Here is a 27,347-nt window from a genome sequence, read left to right as displayed (position 1 = left end):
GGGAGGGTCAGCGTCAGAGCCGGGAGCAGCTGTGAAGCTGAGCTGTCTGGGGAAACAGGTGCAGAGGCAGGCACCATCTCGGCAGCATGCAGGATGATGGTCGCCCCTGCTCTCAGGAGGGGCACAATTGGGCCCCCAGCAGGAGTGTCCCTATGTCCCCTGGAAGTGGGCACCCGGCACCCAGGCCTGCCAGGTTTTCCTGACACCACACGCTCCTGGGAGACGCCCCAACACCACTCTGTTCCGTCCGCAGCCAACACAGAGCGGGACCCTCCTCGAGGACTCTCGACTCCATCGGCTAACCTCTCCTGAGAAGAGGCTGCAGGAGTGGATGCAGACCCTGCTGAATGCATCAAGGATGCAGCCAAGAATTTAACAAAACATAATTCACGTGTAAGAAAGTCACAAAGGGACGACAGAGTTATGCATTTGCTGTTCTGGTCATCCAGATAAGACATCCATATTTGTTTAGTAGTAAACTGAGTTTGGATTATAACAGCCACTGGGCAGCGAGACAGGCAGCCAGGCAGGGCAGTGGGCTGGGAGGGCCGAGGCTGAGGCATTGGCAGGAGCTGCATGTGGGCTGGGAGGCAGACGTGGACTCACCGCTCCCGGGAGCCACCAAGGGAGGAGCCACCAAGACATAGGCCCCTGTACCAACTGTGAGCTTGTGTGTGTTCATTTTAGATCAGTCAGTCAACTTGCCAACAAGTGGGCGGGGGAGTCATCCCTGGGCACATGGTGCCATCAGGCCAGAGAGGGAAGTGCACCCTTCCAAAGCAGGTTCTGAGTTAAGCTGCAGGGGCTCCAGGGAGGGGCAGTGTGTGAGGCCTGGGCCGCCGTCCACACTCCTACTCCGGTGCAACAGGAGGCAGACGTGCAGCCCCAGCTGAGGATGGGGTAGCTGGAGGCCGATGGCCCGGTTGGTGTGAGGCCCGGGCAAGCAGTGGGCTGTGGAGCCAAGTAAATGGAGTCCTTCATGTGCACATTTATTTTTTCATTCTTTCAGCAAAAATGTGCCAAGTGCAACCCTGTGCCAGATGCTCCCCTAGGTGCTGGGCACCCTTGCAGGGCCGGCCCACAGGAGCTCTGCCAGCCTCAGTGGGTGGAGGCTGCGGTCTGGTCCAGGTCTAGGGGCAGACCCTGAACTAGGTGTGGCAGTGAGCAGGGTCACTTTTTAGGGTTGGTCACAGGGGATTCCTTCTGCCAGGCCTGCTGGGCCCCCACAGCAGGCCTTGGGAGGAAGCACTTCCACGCTGCCTGGGCTGGAGGATAGAGACGGGCCTGGAGAGACGGCGGCCAGGAAGCAGGAGGCTGTGCCTGACCCTTCCTGCACCCCAGTTAAGGCAGCACATCACTGGCCAGCATGGTCAGGGGACTCGCGCCCTGAGCTCCTCTGGTCTTCACGCCTGGGATCGTCGTCTTCATCTTCCCTGTCTCTGGAAAGCTCTCTCCGTTGCTCTGGTGGCTCCTGGTAAGCCGCCCGGTTCCTGCAAGGCAATGAGGACAGAGGGGAAAAGCTCACCCTCACGTGGCCCCCAGGGAAGCTGGGCCTGGTGCAGACTACAGGAAGGGCAGCCTTCACACCGCCCCCTGCACTGCACGCCGTGCAGGGACCCTGCACAGGAGGGCCAGGCTGAGGGAGGGCAGGACAGTCCACAGACGTGTTCCACTCCTGATCTCAGGTGCCAGGGAGCAGCACGGGTCCTGCCCAGGCCCGGCCCCAGCCAGCCCACAGGGGAAGCCCTGGGACCGCAGGGCACACCGTGGTGGGCAGGTTACTCCTCTCTCAGTTGCAAAATCGGGGTGACAAAGCAGTCGCTGCCCCAGGGGTGGCGCACGTGTCTGTGAGGAGTGGGGTGCCCAGGCCCTCCGCGGCTGCTGCCACACACTCACGGCCTCGGGTCCTCCTTGTCCACCTCTTCGCCCTTCCCCCGGCAGCAGCAGCAGTACACGATGATGCCAATGATGATGAGGGCGGCCACCACGCCTCCAGCGATGCCCGCATACAGCGCCACGTTCATGGAGGCTGCAAAGGACAGCAGCTCGCCTCTCCAGCCCCCGACTCAGGCCCCGGGGGCAGTGGGCCGTGCAGGATGCTGGAGCAGGTCCCTGCCCGCATCTGGGCTCAGTGGGCAGCACTACCGGCTTTTAGCGACACCCCTCAAAAGGTATAAGGTATAGTCTCCAGGACTGGGATCAGTCGCCGGGGACACTCCTCCGGTTAGAGAAGGGACCGGCAGCCCCCTGTGCCTCAACACCCTGGGCCACCCAGCTCTGGGACCTCAGGTGTCAGCCCCACCAGCTCCTAGCTCAGGCCAGAGCTGGACATGGTGTTCTGCCCCAAAAGGATGGGCCCAGGCTGTGGCAGCCGGCTCTGGGCACAACCCCATGCTCACTGAGTGGCCCAGGGGGCAGCAGGACTTGGGGTCTCCCGAAGTCAGTCCCAGGCTCCACTTCCAAGGAACCGGAGGAACTGGACTGGCCCCAGCAAGGCGAGGGCATGCCTGGGGCAGGAGGCATCTTGCCCAGGTCCCCAAGCTGCCCTGCAAGTGAGTGGCCCTGAGGGGCCCCCAGTCACCTCCTCGGGGCTCGTCTGAGGGGCCCACGCCAGCCATCCCTCCCCGCCGCGCTAACCGGGTCTGACAGCCAGGGTGATGTTGCAGGCCTCCGTCCCCACCTCGTTGCTGGAGGTGCAGATGTAGTAGCCCGACATGTCCGTGGAGATGTTCTTCAGAAGGATGGTCTGGCCTGAGACTGAGGGACACAGCGGGGTGAGGCGGGCGCAGGCTGGGAGCACCAGGGGCCAGGCAGGCAGCTGCCCTCGCTCAACGCGGGGAATCTCAGCCCCCACAGCCCAAGCCCCAGCCCATGGTGGGCGGCTCGTTAGCCCTGCCTCTTGAGAGGGCTCATGGCTCCCGTGGGCCTGTTTCTCCATCTGTGGTCAGAGCTGGTCGCACCTGCCCCAGCTCGTGGGCGTGCCTGAGGGGCTGCTGGTGAATGCGGCTGGTGTGTACCCAGGCCTCGGGGAGCAACGGGTGGACGGCCTCGTGGCCACCCACACGACCTTCAGACACAGAACCCGGCTCGGGAGACCAAGCACTGACTGCTGGGTTTCTGCCACGGAGGGTGTGCACTCGTGCTGTGCGTGTGTGATGTGGCATGGGTGTGTGGATGTGTGGCGTGTGTGTGTGTGTATGTGTGTGGCATTGGGCAGGCTCTGGCTGGAGCCGGGGGCGCCTCTGGCCTCTGCTGGGAAGCAGGAGGAAACCCACCCTCGGCGCAGGGAGCGCCAGCAGCTCCGAGTTCTCCGCGCCCAGGAGAGCTTCATGCACAGACATGCGCCAGGGTCCCCTCAACATTGCGCTGTGCTCCTCAGAGGAGCTGGGGATCGGCCTCCTTGCTGACTGAGAGCCAGCCTCCACACCCTGCTGTCACGCTCCCTCCTAGGCCTTCCTCCTGCCCCTGCTGTTTCAGAGGCCGCCCCTCGTCTTCAAGTCTAGCTCTTCTCCTGGTGACAGGTGACTGTCTGGCCTGGCCATCCTGCTGGCTTAATCTCTTGCCCCTTCCCCAGGGAGAAGCCCTGCCTGGCTCCCTCCAGTCTCTCTCCAAAGTGTCTCCAGCAGACTTTCCTGGTCCGAATGCGCCACGCAGGGCATGGAACCCTCCATGTGCTCTCAGCCCTCCAAGCGACCTTGTGTGGAGGGTGGGAAAATTAAGAAATGGCAAGGCAGGGACAAAAATCCTGTTTTCAGTCTAGAACAGCCCAGAGCACTCACGACCGTCCTTTAGAAGTCCACATTATAAAAGTGACGCATGCCCTTATGGGAATGTGCATGTGACACAAAGCCCTCACTCCAGCTGGACCCCTCTGGAGGCTGCAGGCTGACCACAGCTGCGAAGCAGCCAAGAGGCCCCCTGTGCTCTTAGCCTGTTCAGTCTACAGAGGAGGGGACAGGACAAAATCCCAACGGTGGTGTTGGGGCTCAGAGCCAGAGGGTTAACCTGGTCAGAGGCAGCCTCTGCGGGGGGCGAGCACAACAGAGCCCCATGATCTCAACACCTAGGAACATCAGCACATGGTTTGGGGTTATTTTCATTTAATCTTTTCACAAATGCAGTCCTTTCTTCTAATTCCTCCCTGGAAACCCAGCCAACTGCTCTCTAGATTCTCTCAGAAGCTGCCCTTTCTGTCCTGGAATCCCACCCGCGTCTTCTGGAATACTCTTCTGGTCCTGGCAAGGGGGTCTGTGACCAAAGCAAGCGTGGCCGTCTGAGTGAGGGTAAATGCGCTCTTTGAGGGCACAGCTCTCCACGTTCCCACACGTGGCCAGCGCTGGGAACCTGACACGGGTCTGTGGCACTGGTGGTCCCGTTTTCTAAGTGAACTGGATCTTGTTAAGAGGCATCTTGGAGGAGGTGCTCCCAGACCCTGGGGGTGCCTGGGAGACCGGAGGCTTCACCAGTGGGGTCAGCACCGTCTTCCCCAGCTCCTTGCCACAGACTGGACCCCACAGCAGCTCTGCAAAGAGCTGGGCACTGAGTCTGGCTTTGTGAATGATCTGGGCTCCAAGACCCCCTTTTAAAGGGACTATCGGTTCTGAAATCCAGGGGATACCCTGTTTCTGCTGCAGTGGTGACACCTTGTGGCTAAGGGGTGCACAAGGGGCAGCCACTGCCTCCCGCCTTCACCTGGTTGCTGCTGTGAGAAGTCGCCCTCCCAGAAGCCCTGGGCTCCCCTCCCTGTCCTCCACAACCTCTTTCCCCAGATTGTCCGGCCTCCAGGATTACCCCTCCCTCCTTCCTTGATATTCGAATTCCTATTCCTTCCAGCCTGTGACTGGGACAGGTTATGGCGTGTGTTCAGAGGTCCCGTGGGCGATGGCCTCTAAGCCTCCTCATAGCCTCCCAGGAAGGTGATATGTGGACCCTCCTGGTTCTGCTGCTTTCCAGATGATGGTACCACGGCTGAGAGGCTGTGGAGAAACAGGCCCCAAGCTCTGTTCTGTCCGCTGCTAGCGGCTCCACTGAGTGCTAACTCAGGAGCCATCTCCACGCCGGACACTCTGCCTTTGAATGCAGGTCGAAGGGGCCATGCCACCACCGTGGCTGCAGCGTTGTAAAAGTCAGAAGAGGTTTTGGGCCGACACATGGAAGAGGAAGTGACAGGCTTCTAGATCCAAGGCAGGTGGGCGCCAGGCTTGAGAGCCTCTCCTCGGCCCCTGGACGTCCTCCACAGTCTCCGGCCACCCCCAGGTCCCGGTTCTGACTGAGCGAATCTGACGCAGGCAGGATGAAGGGGACAGGCAGTCTCCCTTCACCTCTGGCCTTGCGCTCAGGGCCTCCCGGTGGATCGCCCCAGAACTGAGCTTTGGCTCCTGACCACCGAAAAGTCCTCTCCCAGGGAGCCAGAGCTGGGACCAGGTGCCATTGCGAAGCTACCAGAGGGGTGCGGAGGCCCATGGAGCAGAGGCCAGCCTCCTGGTCTGGCACAGGCCCTTTGTGGTCTCTCATGGTGTCTTTTCCTATCGACTGTGCCTCTCGTCATGGCTGCCCCCACATGCACTGGCCCTGTGCCTCACTGGATGGCACCGTCCCCAGGGCAGTGTCCCCCACCGCAAGGACACCTGGGGTGAGCTGAGCCCTCAGTGCCTACCAGGCAAGGCTCAGGGTCTTGCCTCCACTTTGACTCAACCTCCGCAACCTTGTGGAGTGAAAAAGGCCCATTTCAAGGACGTACGAACTAGGACCCAGAGGCCGAGTGACCTGTCAAGGTCAGATGGCTGTGGAGCAGAAGAGCCAGGACGCAGGCCCACGCCCTACAGCCAACCAATGCCCCTCCTGGGGAGCGTCGTGATCCCTGAGGGCATCTGCTGTGGGACACCACTGCGTGTCCGGAAGGAAACATCCCTGTGACCTTCAGTTCTGGATCCTGGGACGCGTGGCTGCAAGAAAGGTCGGGCACAACCAGAGTCCATGGCAGACCTGCCAGGACATCACTGGAGCCATGGTCTCCCCCAAGCCAGAGATCAGAGGCCACAGGGTCCAAGGACAGCTGCCAGGTGGTCTCAACAAAAATTCCAGACACATCAGGAAACACTGGCCAAGCAGGAAGAGTCAGAGGACTGGAAGCTTGTCCAAGTCCACACTACAGCTTCCGCCAGGCGGCAGGGTGAGTGAGCTCCACTAAAGCGCTTCACTTTTAAGAGGCTCTTGTTTTGTCCCCCCGAGTGAAAGACAGAGTGACCCAATCCACCCTAGGGTGACAGAACTCCAAGCTGCATTCACCTGGAGGGCCACCCAGGACCCCACCGCCCATTTCCCCTCCAGCTTCCTTCTCAGCCCCACAGAACTAAAAGGCCTCCTAGCAGGTAGGCCCGAGGGATCCAGCAGGCCTCGTCATCCCTTCAGGAGCACTGGGTACAGCGGCGGGGGACTGGTGGGCTCCTGCAGGACTTTCCACTTGGGTTGGTGCCAGAAGATGGCAGTACAGTATTTGCATAACGCTTTTTCCCTTCCAGTTTCGTTCCTGACTGAAAGGTCAAACACCAGCTGCCCAGCATGACACTGTCTCCTGGCAACAGTAGCTGAACTCCAAGGATGGGGACCCTTACGGCCAAGGTGGTGAAGCTGGGGGCAGGGCCATGAAAGGGAGGTATTTTGCAGAGGTCGGGGCAGGGAGCCTGGGTGACTGGGTGGGATACAGAGAGGATGTGGGACTAGGAAATTGCCCACTTTGGGGTGGAGCCCCAGGGCTGGACTTGGAGCCTCAAACATACCCCAAGGTCATACTTAAAATCCCACCAGTGCCTCTGCACAGTGGCCATTGGTTTGCGCTCACACAGCAGGACAGTGGGATGGGGCACGAGGAGACTGGGCTAAGTGCTTCCTGGAGTCACAGTGCATTTCTCACAACCACCTGCCACGGAGTACTGGAGAAACCAGCACTTGGAGGGAAGGCCCCAGACATCACAAGCAGGGCATCTGATTGGTCAGCGCCCTGTCCCCCGGCCCGAGCCTCCCCTGCTGCCCCTTCACCTGGTGGGACCAGTGGCCGCTCCTGGTTCTGGGTGTCGTAGCTCTTCCAGCTGTACTGCGGGGCTGGGGAGCCCTCTGCTGACTGGCAGGTCAGCTGGATGTTGTTCCCAATCACTGTCTCTCCCTCGATGCTGCAGTCCGGCTTGGAGGGTGGCACTGTGGAGGAGGGGGCACATTGGATGGGGTAGGACCTGGATCTGCCACACACACACACACACACACACACACACACACACACACACGCAGATGCTCTGGTCACTCACAGGCAGAGGAATCCACAGCTCCGTGGTGAGAGGTAGCACTTGAAAATCAAGTGACTTCAAATGTCTCTGCTCCTGGCCTATGGCCCAGCATGGCACCTGGCAGTGGTGTCCCCAGCAGGGTTTCCTGTGAGCTCTGGTTCAGAGTCACTCCAACATGGCCCAGAGGGGACACCTGCTCACAGGTGCTGGCGAACAGGGGCAGCAGCAGCTCTCCTAAGGGCAGACCCCGTGCCCACTGCATACCCCCCACCACGTGAGGGACTCTCACTCCCTCGGGTCCCCCACCTTCCTATCTGTAGAATCAGGGGGTGACAAACCCTCTCTGGGAAGGGCCAGATGGTGATGTCCTTAGGTCTCTGGACTATGTGATGTCTCTGTGCTTTTTAAACAGTGCTGAGACATGGAGACAGGCTGTGGCCTGGCCTGGTGCTTCGTCCACCCTGGTCAAAGGCTCCTGGGAGCCCGTCAGCTTCTCAGTGATGTTCTCTGGCTTTGCTTTACCCTCTTCTCACGCTTTGCTTTGCTTAGAAAATGCATCTCGACACTGGCTGGATGGTAGGATGACCCCAGAGCTCGTTGGGCACCATGATGCCTGACAGTGCTGAACCCTGCGTCCAGGAACCCCGGGGCAAGAGACAGGCAATCCGGCTGCCACAGGGCAGATGACCAGGCCCACTCGCCTCGTTGGCTGGGCCGTGGGAGAGTGAGAGTGGATGACGCCCATGGTGGAGGAGGGGGTGGACTGGAGGAGAGGGGGGGACACTCCAGGCAGAGCCCGCGATGTGTGCTAGGGCTGGAGCTTGCTGCAGACTGCAGGCAGCAGCTTAAGGGTGTGTGCGGGAGAGCACAGTGGTGAGGGTTGCTGCTGAACCTCTGGGGTAGGCCTGTCCCTTCTGCTTCTTTCTTCACATGTCCCCTTGGATGGCTTGCTGCCTGGTAAACAATACCACCACTTCTGCTATCCAGGTGCACAGTCACTGAGCACTGATGGTCGTTCCAATCTGGGCCCCACCTGGAAGCTGCAGGGAGCAGCTGGCCAGGACACACTCCCTGCCCTGGCGGCAGCTGCAGTACTCTCTGAAAACAGGTGTGTTGTTGTTGGGTGTGTCCGACATCCTGGCTGCCAGGGAGCCAGCCAGGTGTGGGGAGGGTGGGTAACAAATCAGAGGCCCTTACTCATTGCCACTCCCAGCAGGACAGTCCCTAACCCTGAGGGGCCCAGGGACCAAGTCTGGGCCGCCTATATGCCGGCCCAGGTCGCCAGGAGTGCAGCAACGTGGGATCAGAGAGGCTGCTACCTAAAGACCACTAACCAGCTGCCTTCTTGCCTGCTCTGGGGACGAGAGGTCTCTGGGGACAAGAGGAAGTGACAGTCCCAAGAAGCCGCTCCAGGACAGGCCCGCTGCACCACATTTTCTCTCTTGAGCTCTACAGAGGCCCAGAACGGGGCTCTGCCACCCCGACCTTTCACCCTTGACCCCCCACGCACCTGTACCAGGAGGAGCAACCTTTAGGCCACAGGTGGAGCTGGCCGGAAACACCCAAGCCCTGGAGGAGCCCCACATCGCCCAGGGTCCCACCAAGTGTGCAGACAGCTCCCAGGGCCCTGCTGGGCCAGGTTTCTTTGTGATACGGGACAAAGGGCAAAGAGAGTCACCGAGGCCAACTGGCATCTCCAAAAGCATAAAAAGGAATTCTGGAGCTTTCGGAGACCAGCCTTGCTCATCCCGCTGCTCGCAGGGGGTGCAGGGGGAGCGAATCCCAAACTCCAAGAGGCAGAGCTGAGACGAAGGCTCGCAAGGAGTGGCCAACCCCAGGACGCAGGCCGCCCTGCCTTGCCTGGGCTCCCACCAGAGGCAGTGCGACCTCCACTGGGCAGCACGTGCGGCTGGTGGCCAGTTCCGCCTGCCAGGACTCCGTGCTCCTGAGCATCCCTGGGAAGCGGGCCGCCTGCGCCCCGCTGCATGACGCCAGGGGCGCCAGAGGCCGCTGCGGGCGACCTGCAGTGGCCGAGCTGGCGGCCTGCGCACCTGCTGCGGCGCCGCGGCCCAGCGGCCTCGCCTCCACCTGCGGAACAGAACTCCCAAGAAACCGTCCTCGGTTTCGTATCTTGCAGGACCCAAAACGATGTCTTTCTTTTTAAAAGCAAAACACCGGTTTCACCGAGTGGCGTGACCTCAGATTAAACTTGTGTCCTTCACCCTGCAGGCTGGCGTGTCCCTCCGGAAAGGCAGCGGGCCCTTGACCGGAGCGGGCGGCAGGACCCGGGCTGTGCGCAGGGACCGGCATTTACATACGTAGACTCCTGCGTCCTGAGGGTCCGAGGTCGTCTCGTGGCGCTGCTCCCGCGGGGGTGGCAGCCGCCTGGAGGTCCTCCGCAGCACGCAGCGGCATCGTCCGTCCCGCGGGCGGCGCGGCGCGCGCGGTCCTCGCCACCTCTCGCCGATCTGGAGCTGTGCGCCCGGCACCGTGGAGTCGCAGGTCGCAGCGTGCGCCCTACGCTACTGTCCGATTTCAGGGAAGCCCGGGCCGGGTGCAAGACCCGCTCGCCTTGCACACCCAGGGGCGGAAGGGGGTGGTCTTGGGGGTGTTCCGTGCGGCACCAGTTTGTATGGCTGCGCAGTCTGACTCGCCACAGGGCTTCCGACAGTCCAGAACCCCTTATGCAACTAGAATAAGACCAGGTGCTGAGAGGGGAGAAGGGCCGGAGGAACGACCACTGCTCGGCCTGAAGAGTGGCCGCCCGGCGGGGCTGTTCCCACGCCGCAAGTGTTTCCGGTGTGGCCTTGAGCCGTGGCTCTCTTCCCTGTCTCCTCTTCAATGCGAGGAGATTGAACAGAGGCTCTTTTGGGCCCTTCCAAAACCATTCGTTCCAGTAAGTGCCTGAAGGAGTGTCGTCTCGGGACATCTTCAGCGTTGGCAGAGCCCGGCTGGGGCTGCGGCCCAGCCGCAGAGCCCTGGCCTGCACGTGCAAGGCCCTGGGTTGGTCCCCAGCGCGGAGAAAACAAAGCGAAGGCAGGATCCTTCTCTGGGAGCTGCGTTGTGCAGGGAGAGGCACCTGCCTGAGTCACAGTGGCCCCGAGTGTCCCGAATTGAGGCACAACAGGAGTCTCTGCAAAAGGAGCTGTGGTTTCCCTTTTTGTTCTCTTTCGTGAGTTTGTCATGAGAAGAGGAGGGTTGGTGTGGGTGGAGAGCGCTGGGAAGAGCGAGGGACGCTGGAGTCCTCCTCCTCTGACCTGGGAGCAGCCTGCCTTTGTGGAGAACTCAGAAGGGCTGCATTTCAAGGGAGGAGCCCTGGGACAGACTGACAAGGGGAGGAGCCTCAGTACCCTGCAAGCCTCTGCTGCCTCTGTGAATTGGGTACCTTTCCACAAGTATGGTGCCTTATCACTGGTGACTTACCCCCAAGTACCTTACCACAGGGACCTTACCACCAAATACCTTGCCTTTTCACTGGGTAACTTACCCCCAGTACCTTACCACCAGGGACCTTACCACCAAGTACCAACACCCTGCCTTATCGTCATTTATCTTACCATAAGTACCTCACCACCAGGTGCTTTTCCTGGCCCCAGTCTCTTCCCATGACTTGGGAGAGAGGCAGACACTCACCGAGGACCAGCAGGCGGACGCGGGACTTGGAGGTGCCCTCCAGGTCTGACATCAGCGAGACGGAGCACTCGTAGGTGCCGTTGTCATCCATGGTCAGCTGGGCGATGGTGATGGAGGCGTCTGACTGCCCGGCACTGCCCGAAATGTTGACGCGGTTCTCATAAAGCTTGCCATAGACGTAGTCTTGAGTCACAAACTTCCAGATGACCACTCTTTCCTGAGAGGAACAAGAAAGGCCACTGGTCCTCACCCCAGCCCTGGCCTGGGCCTATCCTTGGCGGCCCTCATCTGCCACCCCCAGAGCCCAGAGACACACCACCGCCAAGGCAGGTGCCCACTGGTGGATGCCTTTTATGGCTGATCGCTCTAGATATTTTTAAAAATTTAAGTGGAAAAACTGGAATACTGAAGGGCCAGGGCGGATCAGACCCCAGGAGCACACGTGTGCACTGGCTTTCCTGGGTCCCAGTCTCACCTGCTCCCTCTGGCCTCTCTTGCTGATGGCACACCAGCCGCTTGTCTGTCCTGGTTCATGCAGGCGGCCAGCGCTTATGCGCACCTGCCGCTGCAATTGAACCCAGCGGCACTCAACCACTGAGCCACAGCCCCAGTCCTTGTTATTGAGAGACAGTCTCGCTGAGTTGCTCAGAGCCTTGTTAAATAACTGAGGCTGGCTTTGAACTCACCATCCTCCTGCCTCGGCCTCCAAGCCTCTGGGGTTCCAGAAGCACAGTGCCACACTGGCTCACCCTGTTCTCGACTCCTGCCTTTGGAATTTACTTACTGATGACTGATTGTTGACCAAACAGCACATGGCAGGAGCTAAACCCAGATGTTCCAACCAGGTTGCCTCTCTTCTAATCCCAGTTCTGCCACTTACTACTCGGATGACCTTGAGCAAAGCACTTGACCTCTCTGTTTCCTCTTCTACAAAATGGAGACCGTCATAATAATGCCGGCTTCAAAGGGCTGCAGCGAGGAGTGCAGCAGATAACACACGCCGCAGTCAGGCCGGCCTGTGTGGGAGTTTGGGCTGTGCGGGCCACTGGCCTTGCTGAGCATCTGCTTGGCACCTGGCACTCAGGGGTGAATAACTCAGGGGCTCCTCCCGAGAGTAACGGGGCGGTGGCAGCCCCGTGTGGCAACATCTAGGCTACCTCTGGATTGCAGGAGACAGGCATCACTTCTAGACTTGGGTTGGGGTCCTAGGGGAGGTGACAGTTGCCTCGAATCCTGAAAAATAACGGAGAAATAGCCGGCAGAGGGCGGGGGAGGCTGCGCCTCAGAGGAGAGCTGATGTTCCAGCTGTGGACCTTTCAGGCAAAGGGACCAGCGGCTCAGTGTGAAGGGGTGTGAGGGGATGGTGAGAGGGCAGCAGGGGAGGCCACAGCATCCGTGGTGGCTGCTGTCCATCAGGGCCGGCCACGCACCGCCTACACCCCCAGCACTTGGCACGTGTCATCTCACACCCCAGGTGGTGGTTCTTAGAGTCCATCTGCACCACAAGGTTGAGCCTCTTCTCTGGTCCTGTGGCCAGTAGCAGCAGGGCTGGGACTCCAGCTGGGCGCCCTGGCTCTGGAGCCGGGCTCTGGGGACTCTGCCAAGCCAGACCCGAGGGGCTGCCCGTGTGGGACTAGAGTTTGCATCTCGTCTTGAAGGCACAGAGAAGGCCGGGCCTTAGGAAGCTGGCCCTTAAGATGGGTGCAGAAGGAGTTGGAAGGGGAAGGGGGATCCACTCAGGAGCCAGTCACGCAACTCAGGTGGAAGATGCTGGGCCACCAGACCAGGTGGTGGCGGTACAGACAGACGGGTCCCCGGGGGTGGAGAGGCGTTCGTGTACAGACGAGGGAGTGCCAGGCCGTCAGGGCGTGACGTGTGGCCACTGTCCCTTCCAGAAGAGGAAACGTGAAGGAAGAGAATGCTGCAGGAAAAGTCGCTGTGCTCAGTGTCCACAGGGCCGCCTGGCGCATCGGGAGGAGCAGGTCAATAGCAGCCGATGGGGCGGCTGAGCGCAACTGGGTGAAAGCTTGGGGGTCAGAGACAGCGGACATGCACGGGCCAGATGAAGCCACCCCAGGGAAGGAGTGGAGAAATGGCAAGCCCAGTGATGTCACTCTCAGGGTCCCGGAGAGCTCGGAGAGACGAGAGGTGCCTGGGCAGGACTGCCAGATGCTGGGGGCCTCCGGGGTGCCACAGAGCCGCGAGTGAAATGCTGGCGGCCTGGGTCGACTGGGAGGGTGACGACCACGAGGGGCAGGGGGCACCTGGAGACGGCGCCACCGTGCCAGTGTTTCACGCAGCCTGGGTCAGGGCACCTGCTTGGCCCGGTCAGCGGGACACAACCTGCCAGCCCCGGCAAGGCAGGCGGCCCTGGCAGGGAGCTCGCAGAGACAGGGGAGAGAAGAAGGCTGGGACGCACAGAGGCCTCACGCAGGGGTCAGTGTGCAGACGCTCGTCTGTCCCAGCTCAGTCCTTTCCTGACCCTGACCAGCTCTGCCCCGGACTCTCGGCGCCCAACCCTCTCTCTGTCCCTGGATCTCCCCCGGCCTCACCCCTGCGAGGACCCGTCATAATCATCTTAAGGGACGGGTTCGATTCTTTTCTCTGCGCTCTCGCTCTCCTTCTGAAGCAGGAGAGCCCTCAGCCGGTAAAAAACATGAGTGCCCATCTCAGCTCCCAGGAAATGCCAGCCACAGACCTCACACCTGGCTTGCCAGGTACCCCTGAGGGCGAAGCCAGTTCCTTCAGTTCCTGCGAGCCAGCAGCAGAGTGGGGTTCCCCCCGGGCCTCAGGGAGCAGACGGGTCGCATGTCTGTGGCCGTGGGGCTCCTGGTGCATTGGAGCAAGACCAGCTCCCCTTCCCATCTGCCTGCTGCGCTGGGACCTGAGTGCCCTGGGCCATTCCTTCTTTTCTTTCAGGGAAAAAGCCCAATTCTTTCACTCCAAGTGGTTGCGGACTAACACTTACCTCTGCCAGGAAGGTTAACATTTTTAAGGCAGATCCTGCTTTTAAACTTATGAATAGATGCTCCACCTCTTATAATCAAAGAAACATGAATTGATCACAAATGGAGATTTTTTTCTCTATCAAATTTGCAAATGCCCAACAGTTCGAAAATATTCTGTGTTGGAGAAATGGGCACATTCACTGCTATTTGTAAATATGATGATTGATAAGACTTCTAAGGAGGGAGATTTGACATGATTTATCAGAAATACCCTTTGACCCAGAAGTTCCACTTTTAATAAAGTAGCATGTGTATTTATGTGTGTATATGTAAATATGCAAATATTTAAAGAATGAGACATGGGCTGGTGACATAGCTGAGTGGCAAGACCCGTGTTCACACATGCAAGGTCCTGAATTTCATCGCCACAGCCAAAACAGAGAGGGAGATATAAATACACAGAGACACAGAACCCAAGACGTAGCATGAAGAGTGAAACAAAGTTGTGTGCCAACAGTTTGCACCTCGTGTATGTAAACACATGCTCACCTGTATGTGCATATCCAGCACATGCTCGCATGTGCCCTGCCTGGGTGGAGGACGGTGGGGACCAGGGTGTGGAGTGGTGTGGACGGGGCAGAGGTAAGATGGGGCCAGTTCTCAATGGACACGTTTTATGATGTTCTGGGTTTTGGACCATGGGTTTATATTATCTATTCAAAAATCGGAGGAGAAAATAAAGCAGAACTCCTCCAAACACTGCAAAAGAAGCAAAGGCAGCAGGAGGACTCCAGCAGATATGCTCAGCCTTGGAGTGAGGAGTGTGTCAATCAAAAGGAGCACCGACTCAGGTCAACGGAGAGACTTCAGGGCAGGTGGCTTTTCCACAATGCAGACGATGTGCCCAGCTGTCCTGGGTCCCACGCTCCCTGCTGCCGCCCTCCCCTCCCAGATGCAGTTGATTCCACTGGTGTTATTGGAAGACTTCCTGGTGCTGGCCTTCCAAGCGGTCACAGTCCGCTGATAACCATCGCCATGATGCCCCAGCCTGTCCCTGAGCCTTACCGAATGAGTCCGTAGGAGCTTGTCCCACTGGATAAACCCGTCTCTGTCAGGGGCAGAAGTGTGGTAGGTGCAGGGAAGTGTGGCGCTCTTTCCCCGGGCCGCCCGGACAATATCCTGCGGGGTTTCCACATAGATGGCATCGATGGTCACCCAGACTGGAAGGAAAGTGGGAAATGCCATGCAGAGGTAAATGACGTGGAGAGGCCCACGCACCGTCCCTGGCCTCTGCCTGTCCCTGTGTCCACGGCTCTAGCTGCCAGGACAGCAGTCATGGCCACAGGCCTCAGCTGGCCTCCAGGGCTGGGAGACAGATGCCTGGGCAAGTCCACGTGTCTCCACCCCTTAGCATCACAAAAAGCTCAGGTGCAGCTGAGTCCACAGGCCTGGCTTCCACTCAGCCACACCTCCTAGCTCTGCGGATTGTCTAAGCCTCGGTTTTCTCATCAGTAAAATACGAGTCCTCATACTTACTGCCCAGAGTTTTGGGGGAACTGAGAAAAGCTACTATGCATCCATATTTTTCTTAATGCCTGGCTCACGGGAAGACCCCAATAAACATTATTGGCCATGTTATGATGATTTCTCCACCTACCTAACTGACATTTACAGAACACTTGCGTGTGGTTAAGAGTTTTGTTATTATGACTAATCAAGATGAAGAAGTAGAGGGTATTCCCAGAGGCAGCTGGCGGGTATTGCCATTCTTTCTCCCATTTTCCTTGGTGGAGAGATCTGTTACCCCATGGAAAGGGGAAGTCGGGGAAGCCAGACGATGTGCTCTGCTTAGCCACGACAGCCAACACCCGCCAGCAGGCAGCCCGGGAGGGCGGGTACCCCGGAATCCACCTCCTGCCACAGAAACTTCACATGCCTTCTGCAGTGCCCCGTCAAATGGTTAATATGTGCCTCTGGTGGAGAACCCCTCCCCTTCCCCGTCCAGGGGCATAAGACAGAAGCCTGTGTGGCCATCTCACTGGGCAGTCTGTGGACATGCACTGAACTCACACGCACGGATAATTCCCCAACCACACTCCAAGGACCACGTTTTCTCTCAGAAGGGAAACCAAGAAGCAGCAGGGCTGGGCACTGCTGGCCTGGCCCAAAGCGCCCACCACTGACCACACCCCTCTGCTCTCCAGACTCCACACACCTCGCAGAGGGGTCACCTCCAGATGGAGCAGGACACACAGGGCTGGGGAAGTTGGCGTCACCTCCCAGCAGGGCAGTGCACAGCACCCGCCCGCCAGCCACCTGCTCCTCCCCACCCTCCCTCTGCTAAAGCGCCCCTTTGACCTGGTGTCCCCAAGTCTGCGCCCACTATGCTTATGGCCAACTGCTCCCTGACCACTTGGGAAGTAGCACAGTAGAGAGCCTGAGTGCACCGGTTCTGGGTCTGTAGCGCCTCTGCGAGATTCCAGATCCTCCTCTGTTCAAGGCACAACCTCGGGCAGCTGGCATGAGCTCTCTGTCCCACAGGGCCTGCCCTAGGGAAGGGATTGCGTGGGGAATGAGGGACATGAAATGCGGACTTCCTTACTGGTTCCTAACTCAAAATGGGTGCTCGACAAAGGACAGCTGCTGTCCCACACCACACGCCACTCCCGCCAAGCCCTTCTGCTTTCCCAGCTGGGGCGGCTGCGGTGGTAGAAACCAGTCACAGAGAACAGCCACCCACCACCACCCCAGGTGAGCTCTGGCAAGGAATGGCGATGGCCAGTGATGGCGATGGAGAGCAGATGGACGCTGATACCACAGGAGCAGCGAGGTAAGATCTCCTTATGCCGCTAGGTTTGCAGGACAGAGGGAGAGGGAGGGAAGGAGCTCGTGAAGGACCGGCACACCTCGCGGGCCGTCCTGTGCTACCTGTGGACCTGCAGGACCCGGAAGACAGATCTCGAGCCCTGGGGCACGTGCCCGCCACAGGCCAGGAGGGGAGTCGCTCCTGCCGAGGAACCTTGCCCAAAGCCATCTGGCCATCGCCACATGGAGCTCGGCCCCTCCTGGTGCCGCTGCCGCTGGCGGTGACCCACCTGACTGACAACGATCGCGATCCCGCTCCTCTCCCTGCTTCCCACGGCCTCGTGGCCACCAGCCCTGCCAGCCCTCACTTTCTCTTCCATGGGACCTTTTGGTCGGGGACCAAAGGCACCAGGCAGTCCATGACTGGAAAACTGGGAAGGGGGGAGGATCTTTCTAGAAGCTTCCAACTGCCCCCTTTCTGCTGTCTTGCAGGGCGTGCTGGATGCCCAGGACCAGCCCCCTCCCCGAGGGAGGAAAAGTAAACGCTTGACGAGGGCTGCTTGAGGCTTCCACAGCACTCGAGGAGGCCCTGGGGAACAGGGCTGCGAGGCCTCCACTTAGGAAGATCCATTCCAGCCCCCTCCTCCCGGTGCTGCTTGGACCTGGGCCCCTCCTGCTCCAGGAGTCTCCTCCTTCCCTCTGCTCCCCTACCTCCCGTCTCAAGGCCAAGCTGAGTTGCCTGGGTGTCCATGACCAGCCCTGTGCTTTCACCCTCCAGCCAGGGCGCGAGCTCTGCCTGCGGCAGCCCTTGGCGGTCGAGGCCAGCGTCCTCCACAGGAGGCAGCCTCGCTCTCCCACAGCGTCCTCTGTCCTGTTCCTGGCTGTGCTGCTGACAGCCTCATTACCTTCTCTGTGCCTCAGTTTCCTCTAACTCAGGACTGCTGCAGGGCTGGGCTGCAGCTGGGCAGCAGAGTGCTTGCCTAGCCGGTGCCAGGCCCTGGGTGCCCTCCCAGCACCAGGAAAGGAAAGATGGAGGACGGACGCTCTGAGGGTCTCGCCAGCTAACATTACAAGTGGGGTGCGGGTCCTTTGTCCTGGCACAAAAGCTGGCGCTCTCAGCTGGCACACTGACTGCGCCTCACCTCGCGGGGGCTCAGCACAGGGCCTGACGTGCAGGAGGAGCAGCCACCAGTGCCCTCACGGCAGAGGACAGAGGCGGGAGCTAAGCAGAAGGAAGGGTGGAGCTGCCCCGAGAAGCAGGTGGAAGAGCCGGCGGAGCGTTAGACATCACCCGGATAAAACCAAGGAGCCCGAGCTGGGAAGCGAGTGTGCCAGGTGCCCCAGCAGAAAGGAGAGGCCAGCTGACCACCTGGAGGAGGCGGGTGTGGAGGCCCAGCTGAGGCCTCCACGATTGCTCGTAAATAATTAAGAAGATAATAAACTGTCTCTCGAGAGCCAAGCAGAAAGTAATCCCTGCGAGGAAAAGTAAACGCTTGACGAGCGGGCTGCTTGAGGCGTCCGCAGCACTCAAGGAGGCCCTGGGGAACCCGGCAGCGAGGCCTCCACTTAGGAAGATCCATTTGCTCAGAGAAGCACATCCTTGGTTAGGGAGGAGAGGCTGGAGGCCAGAAGGCACCCGGCCAGCCCCATAGCTGGATGGCACGCCCTGGCGTTGAGAAAGAGCTGCTCTCCAGGGGGAAGAGGCCAGGCACGGGCAGGGGGTCTGTCCTGGGTCCCCAGGTGGAACAGTCTCTGCAGGCTCCCACACTGGCAGCTGAGGGGCAGTGAGAGAGGCAGGGATCCGTGGCTTCGAACAAGCCTGTGGAGTTGTTTGATCAACACGGATCTTTAGGAATCCACAAATCCAGGTCAATTTGGTGGATTTCTTCTCAGTTCCTCGCTTTGTGACCCCGCCCAGGAAGCCCGCTGGACCTCTCAGCCCTCACTGCCACCCACATTTCGGGCAGCACGCATGCCACATGTGTGTGACCCTCACGTCGTGTGGGTTTGAGTGTGCAGGCCGCTCCCCACCCCAGAGGACATGCCCCTGTGCGCTGGCTCCGGGCCCCAGACTTCCCTTGGACCTGCACATGCTGGCTCAACCCCACGTTGTCCATGCAGAGCTGGTGAGCCAGTGGCCTGTGGCACAGCCCTGCCGGGGAAGCCATCAGAGGGCACCATCGGCAGCATCCTAGCGGAGCCGGCAGAGGCTCTGCCGAGTGTGTGCGTGTGATCCGCACACAGGTTCCCAGAGAGGCTGTAGGAGGCTCAGCGCCCCTGCTGACCCGGTGCACGTGAGGGAAGGGAGCAGGTGCAGAGCGGGCTGTGCAACACCACCAACCCATCTGATCACAGAGAATAGCTCTGGAAGGAAGTGCACCAAGACCCAGTATCCATAGCAGTTGCCCTTGGACCTGGGCCCTGGGCACCCGGGCTCTCCTGGAGCACTTCTCTTTCCCACGGTCTCGGTAGTAAACACCGGCACTGTCATGCCTTCAGCGCCAGGTAAGGTGAGGAACAGGGGACGGGATTGCCTCTGGGCTCAAGGAGCTCGTTGACCCGGGAGGTGACAAAGCTGAAGCCAGGGGCTGCAAGGGGCCTTGGGGTCCTTCAGTCCCCAGACCAATCTGGAGAACCTCGGCGGCCTGGGGTCACAGGGAAGGAGCCCCCAGCAGGGATGAGATGCCCATGGAGGAGCCAGTGGGCAAGGCTTGGACGGAGGACAGGCCTTCGGCAGGCGTGACCCTCCCTGGGTACGGGTGGAGCTGGGGCAGGTGGGAGGCAGCCAGCAGTGCCCACCCACAGCACCCACGCCTCTCCCAGTGAACTTTGTGACCATCCTAATCGGGAGCGCCCATCTGAAGCCACCAGGAGTTTATGGCTCCCCAGGGAGAAAGAGGAAGCAGCCCAAAGGTCGCTGGGCGCAGAGGGTAGGGAGGCGCCTCAGGAAGAGGCGCGCTGCAGGAGTGGCCGTGGGTGCCCTGGGCAGAGAGGGCCACTCCAGGGACCCAGCGAGAGCCCAGCCAGCAGAGCAGCAGAGAGAAGGCCACCAGCCCAAAGCCCAGTGCCCCCCACGGGCTGGTCCCAGAGCCTCTGAACATCCACCACGTCCACTCCAAGCCCAAGGCGCCCTCCACACACCGCTGTCCCCATGCGGGAACCCCCACGTGGAGTGGGGTGCTGGCTCCTGCTGGAGCAGGGGTCCTGTCTGGAGGGAGGGGCACAGAGCAGGGCATCCTCAACCCACAGAGTCTGTCCCCACTGTGCCCCTCCCGTCCATCAAAGCCTGAAAAAGATGGGAGGGAGGCATGGGGAGAAGCAAGTGTCCTAGGAACGTGACGCTCAGAGAGAGGGAAGGTGGGGCCAGCAGCGGGGAGGCAGGGGTAGCCAGCCGCCAGCTGCCCAGGGTCAGAGGGAAGTGCTCTTCCGTCCTCACCCAGCCAGCAAAGGGTGCGGGGCACCAGGGTCCAGGCTCCCTGCCAGACGTGGGAGACAGACACGGTTCTGCTCCAGGGGGGTTCAGCCCTCCGGTGAGTCAGACAGCAATAAATAAGTAGTCACAGTGTAAATGTGAAGCCACGTGGTAACAAGGGTCACCCACTAGACAGAGGACGGAGCTGGAGACTTGGGAGGAGGACGGGCCCGTCCACCTGGGGTTAGAGGAGGGCGCTGAGCCATGAGAAAACAGGAGAGAGGGGACGTGGGAGAGAAGGGCCTCGTGCAGCGGTCACAGAAAAGGTGCTGCCAGAGAGGCCATCAGGCCGCGGCCGAGCCGCGTTGCCCAGGGCGTGGTGGGTCCAGCCCCGGGCCACCGTCTTCTGCCCCCTTTCTTCAAGCAGATTAACAAAAAGTGGCAGACCCGCTCCCTCCGGGCAGCTCAGGGCAAATCCCGCCCTGTCAGCCGGGGGCATGCTGCCTCCCCAGACCCTCCTACAAAGGGGCTCCAGGGTCACACCACTGCCAGGCGGTCCACTAATGTGGGCAGAGGCCAAGCCCAGGAGGCAGGGGCAGCAACGGGAGCAGCAGACTGGAGAGGGGAGAGCTGAGGTCATCCAGCACAGGCAGGATTTGGATTTGTTGCTGAGGGAGAGAAGGATCCTGGGTGACAAGGCCATGTTAAAAGCTCATCCAAGATCCTTTGAAACTCTTACCATGAGGAGGCAGGGCTAGGCCCCTTCTCTGGAGCGGGTCTGTGACTGACCAGTAGAATATGGAAAGGTTCACTGCCTCCGGCAGATTCCAGCAGAAAACGGCAGGTCCGTTTCTGGGCCCAGGCCTTGGGCAACGGCAGCTCTCGCGTGTTTCTTTTGGGGTTTGCTCGTGGGCTCCAGCCCAGCCACCGAGTGCACCAGCTCCGAAGGGGGTTTTCCACCTCAGTGAAGTCACCCTGGCTGGAACTGCCAAGCCCCATCCCAATTGTTGCGAATTTGTGACCAAAAGAAAAGATTAGCGTTGTTTTCGGCTGCCAAATTTGGGGCGACTTTGTAATAGGAATAGAAAACGTTTGTTTTGTTTGCGCAATAGAAAAATCTAGCCGAGGAGAGCTAGACCCCTGCCCCCACTCCGGGATGGATCGGGTGACACCGATGGACAGGGATCACTGGGAACCAGCCAGGTTTGGGGGCCTAGGTCATGATTTGGTTTTTGCTTGCGGGTTCGAAGTGTCTTGGGACCCCAGGTGAAGATGTCCCTTGGACTGCTGGACTCCTGAGACTGCAGCCCAGGAGCAGTGGGGTTTGCAGGCACCCGTGAGTCGGCTGGGACGGGTGGCAGCTGGAGCTCCGGATGTGGACGTGGACACAGGCTGGAAGGCCTGAGCACCAGGAGCTCTGCCACCGTGGCGGGGAGACGGGGTGGAGGAGTGCAGCAAGCAGGGAGCGTGTCCCACGAAGGAGGAGGAGGCTGGCTGGCGAACAGCTGCTGCCCTCATCACAGTGAGCAGCGTGGCTGGGTCACCAGGAGCCCTGGGCTGCAGTCCCAAGGGTGAAAGCAAGATGCGATCACACCACGTCCCTGAGCTGCTCCTGCCCCCAGCCTCGCTTCTCAGCCGTGGTCCCTGCACCCCGACTTCGTCCCCAGGAGCTGGTTAGAAAGGCAAACACTCAGCCCCTGCCCCGGGCCTCCGGCAGCAGCCTGCGTTTTAACAAGATCTCCAGGCAACTCTGCGCACAGTGAAGTCTGAGAACACACGCAACTGCACTCCTGAGTCGAGGCACCAACTAGAAGTTGGACAGAAACTCAGGGAGGCAGCAGGAAAACTGAGCTTAGAGGCACAGGCAGAGCATCAGAGCTACCGATTGTCAAACTCACCTCTCAGGCTCCAGAAGCAGCTCTAAACCCAGACCACGCATCAGTGTCACATGGGAAACTTCTAAAAAATCAGGGAGAAGTCCCAATCCTCCCACTCGGGATTCTGAGTCAGAGGCACCGGGAGGCCGGCTCCTGTATTTTCACTCCCAGGTGATTCTGATGGGAAACCAGAGTTGATAGACCCTCCCTAAATGGCCACTCCTCCCCACTTGTACACACGCCCCTCTTAGACTGACTATCCTTATGTCCTCTCCCCTTTGGGGCTGGGACTGGACAGGTGGGGATGGACTGGGACATTCGCCTCCTGAATGCACCCCTGACAGACAGAGTGGGCCTCATCTGTGAGTGATGGCATCTGACCTGTGTCAGGTGCCAGCAGCTGGTGCCCAGTCCCCGGGGTAGGCAGGGGGCTGGAGTGGCCACAGGACACAGGCCGTGGCTGAATGGAGGACTGGCTGCCTGTCCTGCAGTTGCACTGGCAGCTGGACACTGACAGACTCTGGCCAAGCCCCACCCGAGGGGGCCAAGATTCACTGGTCACAAGGACACTAGCTTGTCTGAGATGAGCCCGTGGACGGCCTAACCTGGGCCAGGCCACTGCTCGGAGCTCAGACACATCTGGGGGAGCTCCCCAAGCCAGCACAGCGAACGAGAACAGGGTGCTTCAGAGTGGGCGCAGAAGACAGCATGAAAACCACCCTCTTGGAATTGTGCCTCTCACAGAGGCCCAGGAAGGAGGCTGATGTGGAAACTTCATTCTCATCAAAGACCCATCCAGGTCAAGCACCATGGGATGATTGAAGCTTTTCTCATGGAAGGAGGAAAAAAGGCCTTTTTTTTTTTTTTCTCTTCTGATACATTTTGCAACGATCTATTCCTTTATTTCTCTGCATAAAGCAGCACTTTCCTAAATTGTTCTAATTAACTTGGAAAGACAAGGAAGCTTCCTGCAGTTGTGGGAAGGTGGTTGTGTGTGTGTGTGTGCGTGCACGTGTGTGTGCGTGCACGCTGGGGTCGGGCCTTCAAAGGCTCCCTGGCTCTGGACAGAGATGACCAGTGACAGTCCCCGGGATCCTCCCTGCGGAATCTACGTGCAGCTCTCTGGAGCATCCCTACCTTCAGTCACAACAGATCTTTTCTCGTGGAGTCTGGTGGCTGAAAAAGTCCGTGAGTGAAAGGGCCTCGCTTTTGTGCATGAGTTGGAGTGTTTCCCTAGCAGGCTTTGGGAGCTTCAGGCACAGAATGGCCTTCTGGGTGACAACGTAGGGCTCATCCACAGTGACCTCTGACTCCATTTCCTGCATGCATTGGCCAGAGCAGGGCTCTGAGACGGTCGGTCACTAGAGACTCACCAACCTCCTGTGACTACACTTGCCACACGAATAACAGAGCAGTGGTGACGACGCACCCTACGGAGTGCTGATTACATGCCGGGCACCATTCTAAGCTTTTACACGTGGGGTCCCAGTCAACAGCTGCCGCAGCCTGTGGGAGGGACCACGGGCATCTTACACGCTGCAAATTGCCCTCTCCATTTCACAGATGAGCAGCCGCGGTCCAGCAAGGTGAGGTTGTGTTGCCTCGCTAGAGTCAGCTTGTCAGCTGAGGGCAGGGGCCGGCCAGCCCCCGGGCCTGGGTGGCAGGGTGTGTGTGCAGCAGGAGCAGGACTCTGCTTGGGGTCATCAGCTGAGCTGGCTTTATCGAGTGTGAAGTTTCCTAGTGCACCAGCCCTTTCTACCTCCGTACAGCCTTGAGTGATACCTCTGCTCCCTAGAGCCCACTGACCCCAGCCTATCTCCCCAGCCACCAGCTGGGTCATTGGTGGGCACAGTCCGATGTAGAGAGGAAGAGGGAACAGGTCCTCCAGGGCCCAGCTTGAGCTCTGCCTCCTCCAGCAGGGCTCCCCACTTCCTGCTCCTTCTTGGACCTCCCCTATGTGCCAGGTGGGAGGGGTGGGAGTGGTACTCTCTTCAGAGGGGGGTGGGGACAGCTGCCCAGTGCTTCCAGGTGGCAACAGGCTTTCCTTGCTCCGCGGGTGATGGCAATGGCCATTCACCACCAAATGATTGCACTTGGAAAATCTATCCATTTGCCCTGAGTTGGCCAAAATGCCCATTTCCTCTGCCCCAGTGCCCTGGTCCCTTGTCCCTGGAGTAGGTTTCGGGGAAGAAGAGGTGGTGGGCAGGTGATCCTGAGCCGAGCTGGCTGGCAAGGTGAGGGAAGGGGTGAGGGCAGAAGACACTTTATCGGGGTGTTGGAAAACATGCCCAGAACTGGTTCTGCTGGTGAGTTCACCAGGGGTCACGTGCCTTCCCCCAGGAGGAGACCAAATGTCCCACTCCCGGCAACTCAGAGTTAAGGCCACTTATTCCAACCTGGGAGGGCAGCTGGGAGGATGGTCAGGCCTCCCTCCCTGGAGCCTGGAAGCATTCTCCTGTCTGGAACTGAAGGCTGAGGCTAACCACCAGACTCCTGGGCCTGGAGCACCTGCATAGTGCTGTGCTCAGTGGACTCATTTGCTGAGGAACGGACCAACCAGGCCCTCTTGCTGAGCTTGAGCTAGCTCATCTTTTCTGGGTCTACTTCCCCTGCACCAGCGGGCCCTCTGCTCAAAGGCCCTGGCTGGCTTTTGAGAGATAGGGCAGGAAAGGGAGACAGGAGGCCTGGGAGAGCTGTGGTGGGAGTAGCCCAGGTGGTCCTGGGCTAGCCTGTGAGTGCTGAAAGGGGGCTTTGTATGGAAGCCTTCTGGGCTCACTTCCCTGGGGTGGGGGCTTCCTGGTAAGGCTGCCACTTCTCCCCATGATCACCGGGTCCTGGAAGCCTGCCACAGTTCCTGAACTGCAAGCTGATGACTAAACACACTGAACTAAAGAACTCCTAAAATTTCCCCAACTCCCTCCTCTCGACTTCCTCTCTCCATTCTACTTCCTTCCCAGCCTAGGCCCCCACTGCCAAGCCCTCCTCTGACCCATACTGCTCCGTGGATCCTCCACAATGACTTCACTATTCGCTCTTGATTTGGACACAAGCACCAACCCATAAATGTCTGATTTCTACTGGGGGGTCTCTTCAGAGTTTTCGATGCCCAGAGCACCAGGAGCACTCGCCTCTGGGAGGAGCCCTCTAGTTCGCTATTGCTCTTAGCACGACCTTGGTTAAATGGCATCGTCCTCTGCCTCGGCTTCTCTCTGTGACAGAGTGGTGAGCACTCTTACCCTTGCCTCTTTCTCTGGTTTCAAGGCGGCAGTTAAAATCCTAGGTAGTGAATGAGTCTAGATTCACATCCTGGATTTTCCAGGGCAACCCTGATGGCAGAGGCTCTGTCCCCCTGGTCAGACCTTGGTCTGAACCTAAGACCTGCCTGGGGCATAATCACAGGAGGTCCTGTGCGCACTTTGGGTTCCTCACTCCAGCGGGCTGGGGTTTTGTTTGCTCAGATGCAAAGAGAGCCTTTCTGGTCTCGGCGCTGGTCTGGAAATGCTGCCCCAAACCAGCGTGGGCAGTTCTGCCCAGCAGAGCGCAGCAGTGCTGCGGGAGGCCTCCTGGGGGCTCTGGGGAAGCCTCTCCCTTGGCCTCAGCCCGGCTCTCACCCACCCCTGGGTACTGGTCACTGAGGGGCCACTCACCAGCATAGAGTGTCAACAGCATGGGCCGCAGCTTGCCCACCATGGTCTTGCTCCTGGTCTGCCCGAGCCTGGCCTGGCCCTGGTAGCACCAAACCAGTCCAGCTGACTGGCTCAGTTACAGCAGCCTTGGCCCAGCCCAAGGTCGCTGCTGTTCTCCCTCTTCCTGCCCACCTCCGCCTGGCCTGGCCCCACACCACGCCCTCAGCTGGATGGTCAGGTGAGCTCACCTGTGGGTTGGGCTCATGCTGTACCTCTTACCAAAGGGACCAAGAACACACTTCCCTCCCCTCTGCCCAACAGTTACCTACCCTGCCTTCCCCCGTTCAGCAGGTGTACAAAGTCCTGGTCCTCTCTAAGGCGTGGGTCTCTTTTATAACTGACAGGAAGCTGTTCCCTGGTAATAAAAGGGAAAATGGTCTCAGATAGGATTCTGATCGAGTAAAAGAAGGGCGTTGCCCGCATGTGCTGAAACACTTCGAGATCCGATGTGGTCTTTCCCCGTGCTTCCCTGTTCTTCCACGGTGCCCACACACCGGGACCGTCGGGGAGGAGACAGGAAGTCCCTGCCCTCAGAGCTTGTAGTCTGGTCTGGAAAGTAGCAGATACACAAGTCAAGAAAGAAGATAATCTTGGAGACAAGTGTCCACTTGTCCCAGTTTTCCTGGGACTGTCCTGGTTTTTAACCCACGAGTCCCTTGTCTTAGAAATTTCTTCAGTTGCAAGCAAATTGAGATGTTGGTCACCCTCCTAGAGGGATGGGGGTGGCGGCAGCCCCTTAGGAACATCCACTTCTTCCATAGGTATGCTAGATGCATGATAGAATGTGCACAAATCATGGTATGTCACATCCTCTGTTCTGCAGAGAAGTTTGCTTTTTTATATTTTGCTTAACAAAATACATTAGAGTTTTCTGTATCCATACATATAGCACCATCAACTTCTGTTTAATAGGTCATAACATTCCACTGTGTGAAATTTCCTTTTCTGAAGCTAAGTAGTCCATTTCCCCATGTTTCTATTAGGTTGTTGATTTCTAGAAGCTCTTTGTATATTAAGGAAACTAGCTTTTGATGATAAGTATTGCAGATTCTTTTGCTAGTATTTGTTTGTATTTTGAATTCTGAATTTCCTACATAAATTGTTTTATTAATCTTTTATGACTGGTAGGGTTGATTGACTTACAAAACTTACTTGATTTATTAAATTTTACTTGGTCCCCTTATTGAATTCTCTTATTATATGTAATAATTCTTCAGGCCCAACGTTTCGTAGTATCATTGCCTACTTAGTCCTAACACACAGACCTTAGGTTGTCACTTCTCTGCTTAGGTCCTATCACTGACTGCAGAACCTGACAAATGAAATCTAGCTCTTTACATTGCTTTTAAGCTGTTCTAGCATTTGTTCCCCCCAAAATTATCTTCCAGAATATGTCACTTTTGCTTTGAGCAAGTAAGACATCGCACCCAGAACTCAGTCTCTCCTACCACAGAACTTTGTCCATACCATCCCTCCATAATTCCTTCCCCCTACCTATCAGCTGTCACAACTTCACTTTTCCTTAAAGAGCCAGCCCGACTATTACCACTTCTCCTAGGAAGCCTTTCTCTAGCCTTTGAACTTGCCTAACTCTGGGTCTCTCCTGGGACCCTGGGACACTAACTGTGTTCTGTCTTATGCTTGAGTTATTTTTGGTCTGTGTTTCATTCCTCCTAATAAACCGTGAGCTCATTCATTCATTTGGC

The 27,347-nt window shown here is 58.7% G+C and overlaps 1 protein-coding gene and 2 long non-coding RNA genes across 4 annotated transcripts; 2 read left to right on the top strand and 1 right to left on the bottom strand.

The window, feature by feature from the left end:
* GPA33 (glycoprotein A33) lies at positions 1–25,786 on the bottom strand. Its single transcript, XM_079106596.1, has 7 exons — positions 25,603–25,786; positions 14,927–15,081; positions 10,914–11,130; positions 7,039–7,194; positions 2,638–2,757; positions 1,897–2,029; positions 1–1,490 (listed from the first exon to the last, which is right to left on the bottom strand). The coding sequence occupies exons 1-7, from the start codon at positions 25,643–25,645 to the stop codon at positions 1,355–1,357; spliced, it is 960 nt and encodes a 319-aa protein (XP_078962722.1). The 5' UTR covers positions 25,646–25,786; the 3' UTR covers positions 1–1,354.
* LOC306641484 lies at positions 5,898–9,771 on the top strand. Of its 2 annotated transcripts, XR_013758167.1 has the most exons (4): positions 5,898–6,371; positions 6,522–6,621; positions 7,830–8,388; positions 8,648–9,771. It is a non-coding gene; the product is annotated as an uncharacterized lncRNA (long non-coding RNA). The 2 variants fall into 2 exon arrangements; XR_013758168.1 differs by having other exon boundaries at positions 7,830–9,771.
* Positions 11,401–14,919, top strand: LOC306641485. The gene is made up of 3 exons (XR_013758169.1): positions 11,401–11,999; positions 12,809–12,895; positions 13,034–14,919. It is a non-coding gene; the product is annotated as an uncharacterized lncRNA (long non-coding RNA).
* Positions 25,787–27,347: the final 1,561 nt, after the last annotated feature.

This window comes from Sciurus vulgaris (assembly GCF_902686455.1).
Source record: "Sciurus vulgaris genome assembly, chromosome: 12".
Taxonomy (NCBI): domain Eukaryota; kingdom Metazoa; phylum Chordata; class Mammalia; order Rodentia; family Sciuridae; genus Sciurus; species Sciurus vulgaris.
Note: the sequence above shows the minus strand (reverse complement) of the source record. Positions and strands in the feature narration are given on the sequence as shown.

Bases quoted from the DNA above. Each gene is read 5' to 3' on its own strand.
- GPA33 (XM_079106596.1), bottom strand. From the start codon at position 25,645: ATGGTGGGCAAGCTGCGGCCCATGCTGTTGACACTCTATGCTG. The intron at 2,758-7,038 runs GTGAAGGGGCAG...TGTGTCCCTCAG, and splicing joins GCGGCCACTGGTCCCACCAG to TCTCAGGCCAGACCATCCTT. The intron at 1,491-1,896 runs GTGAGTGTGTGG...ATTGCCTTGCAG, and splicing joins GACAAGGAGGACCCGAGGCC to GAACCGGGCGGCTTACCAGG.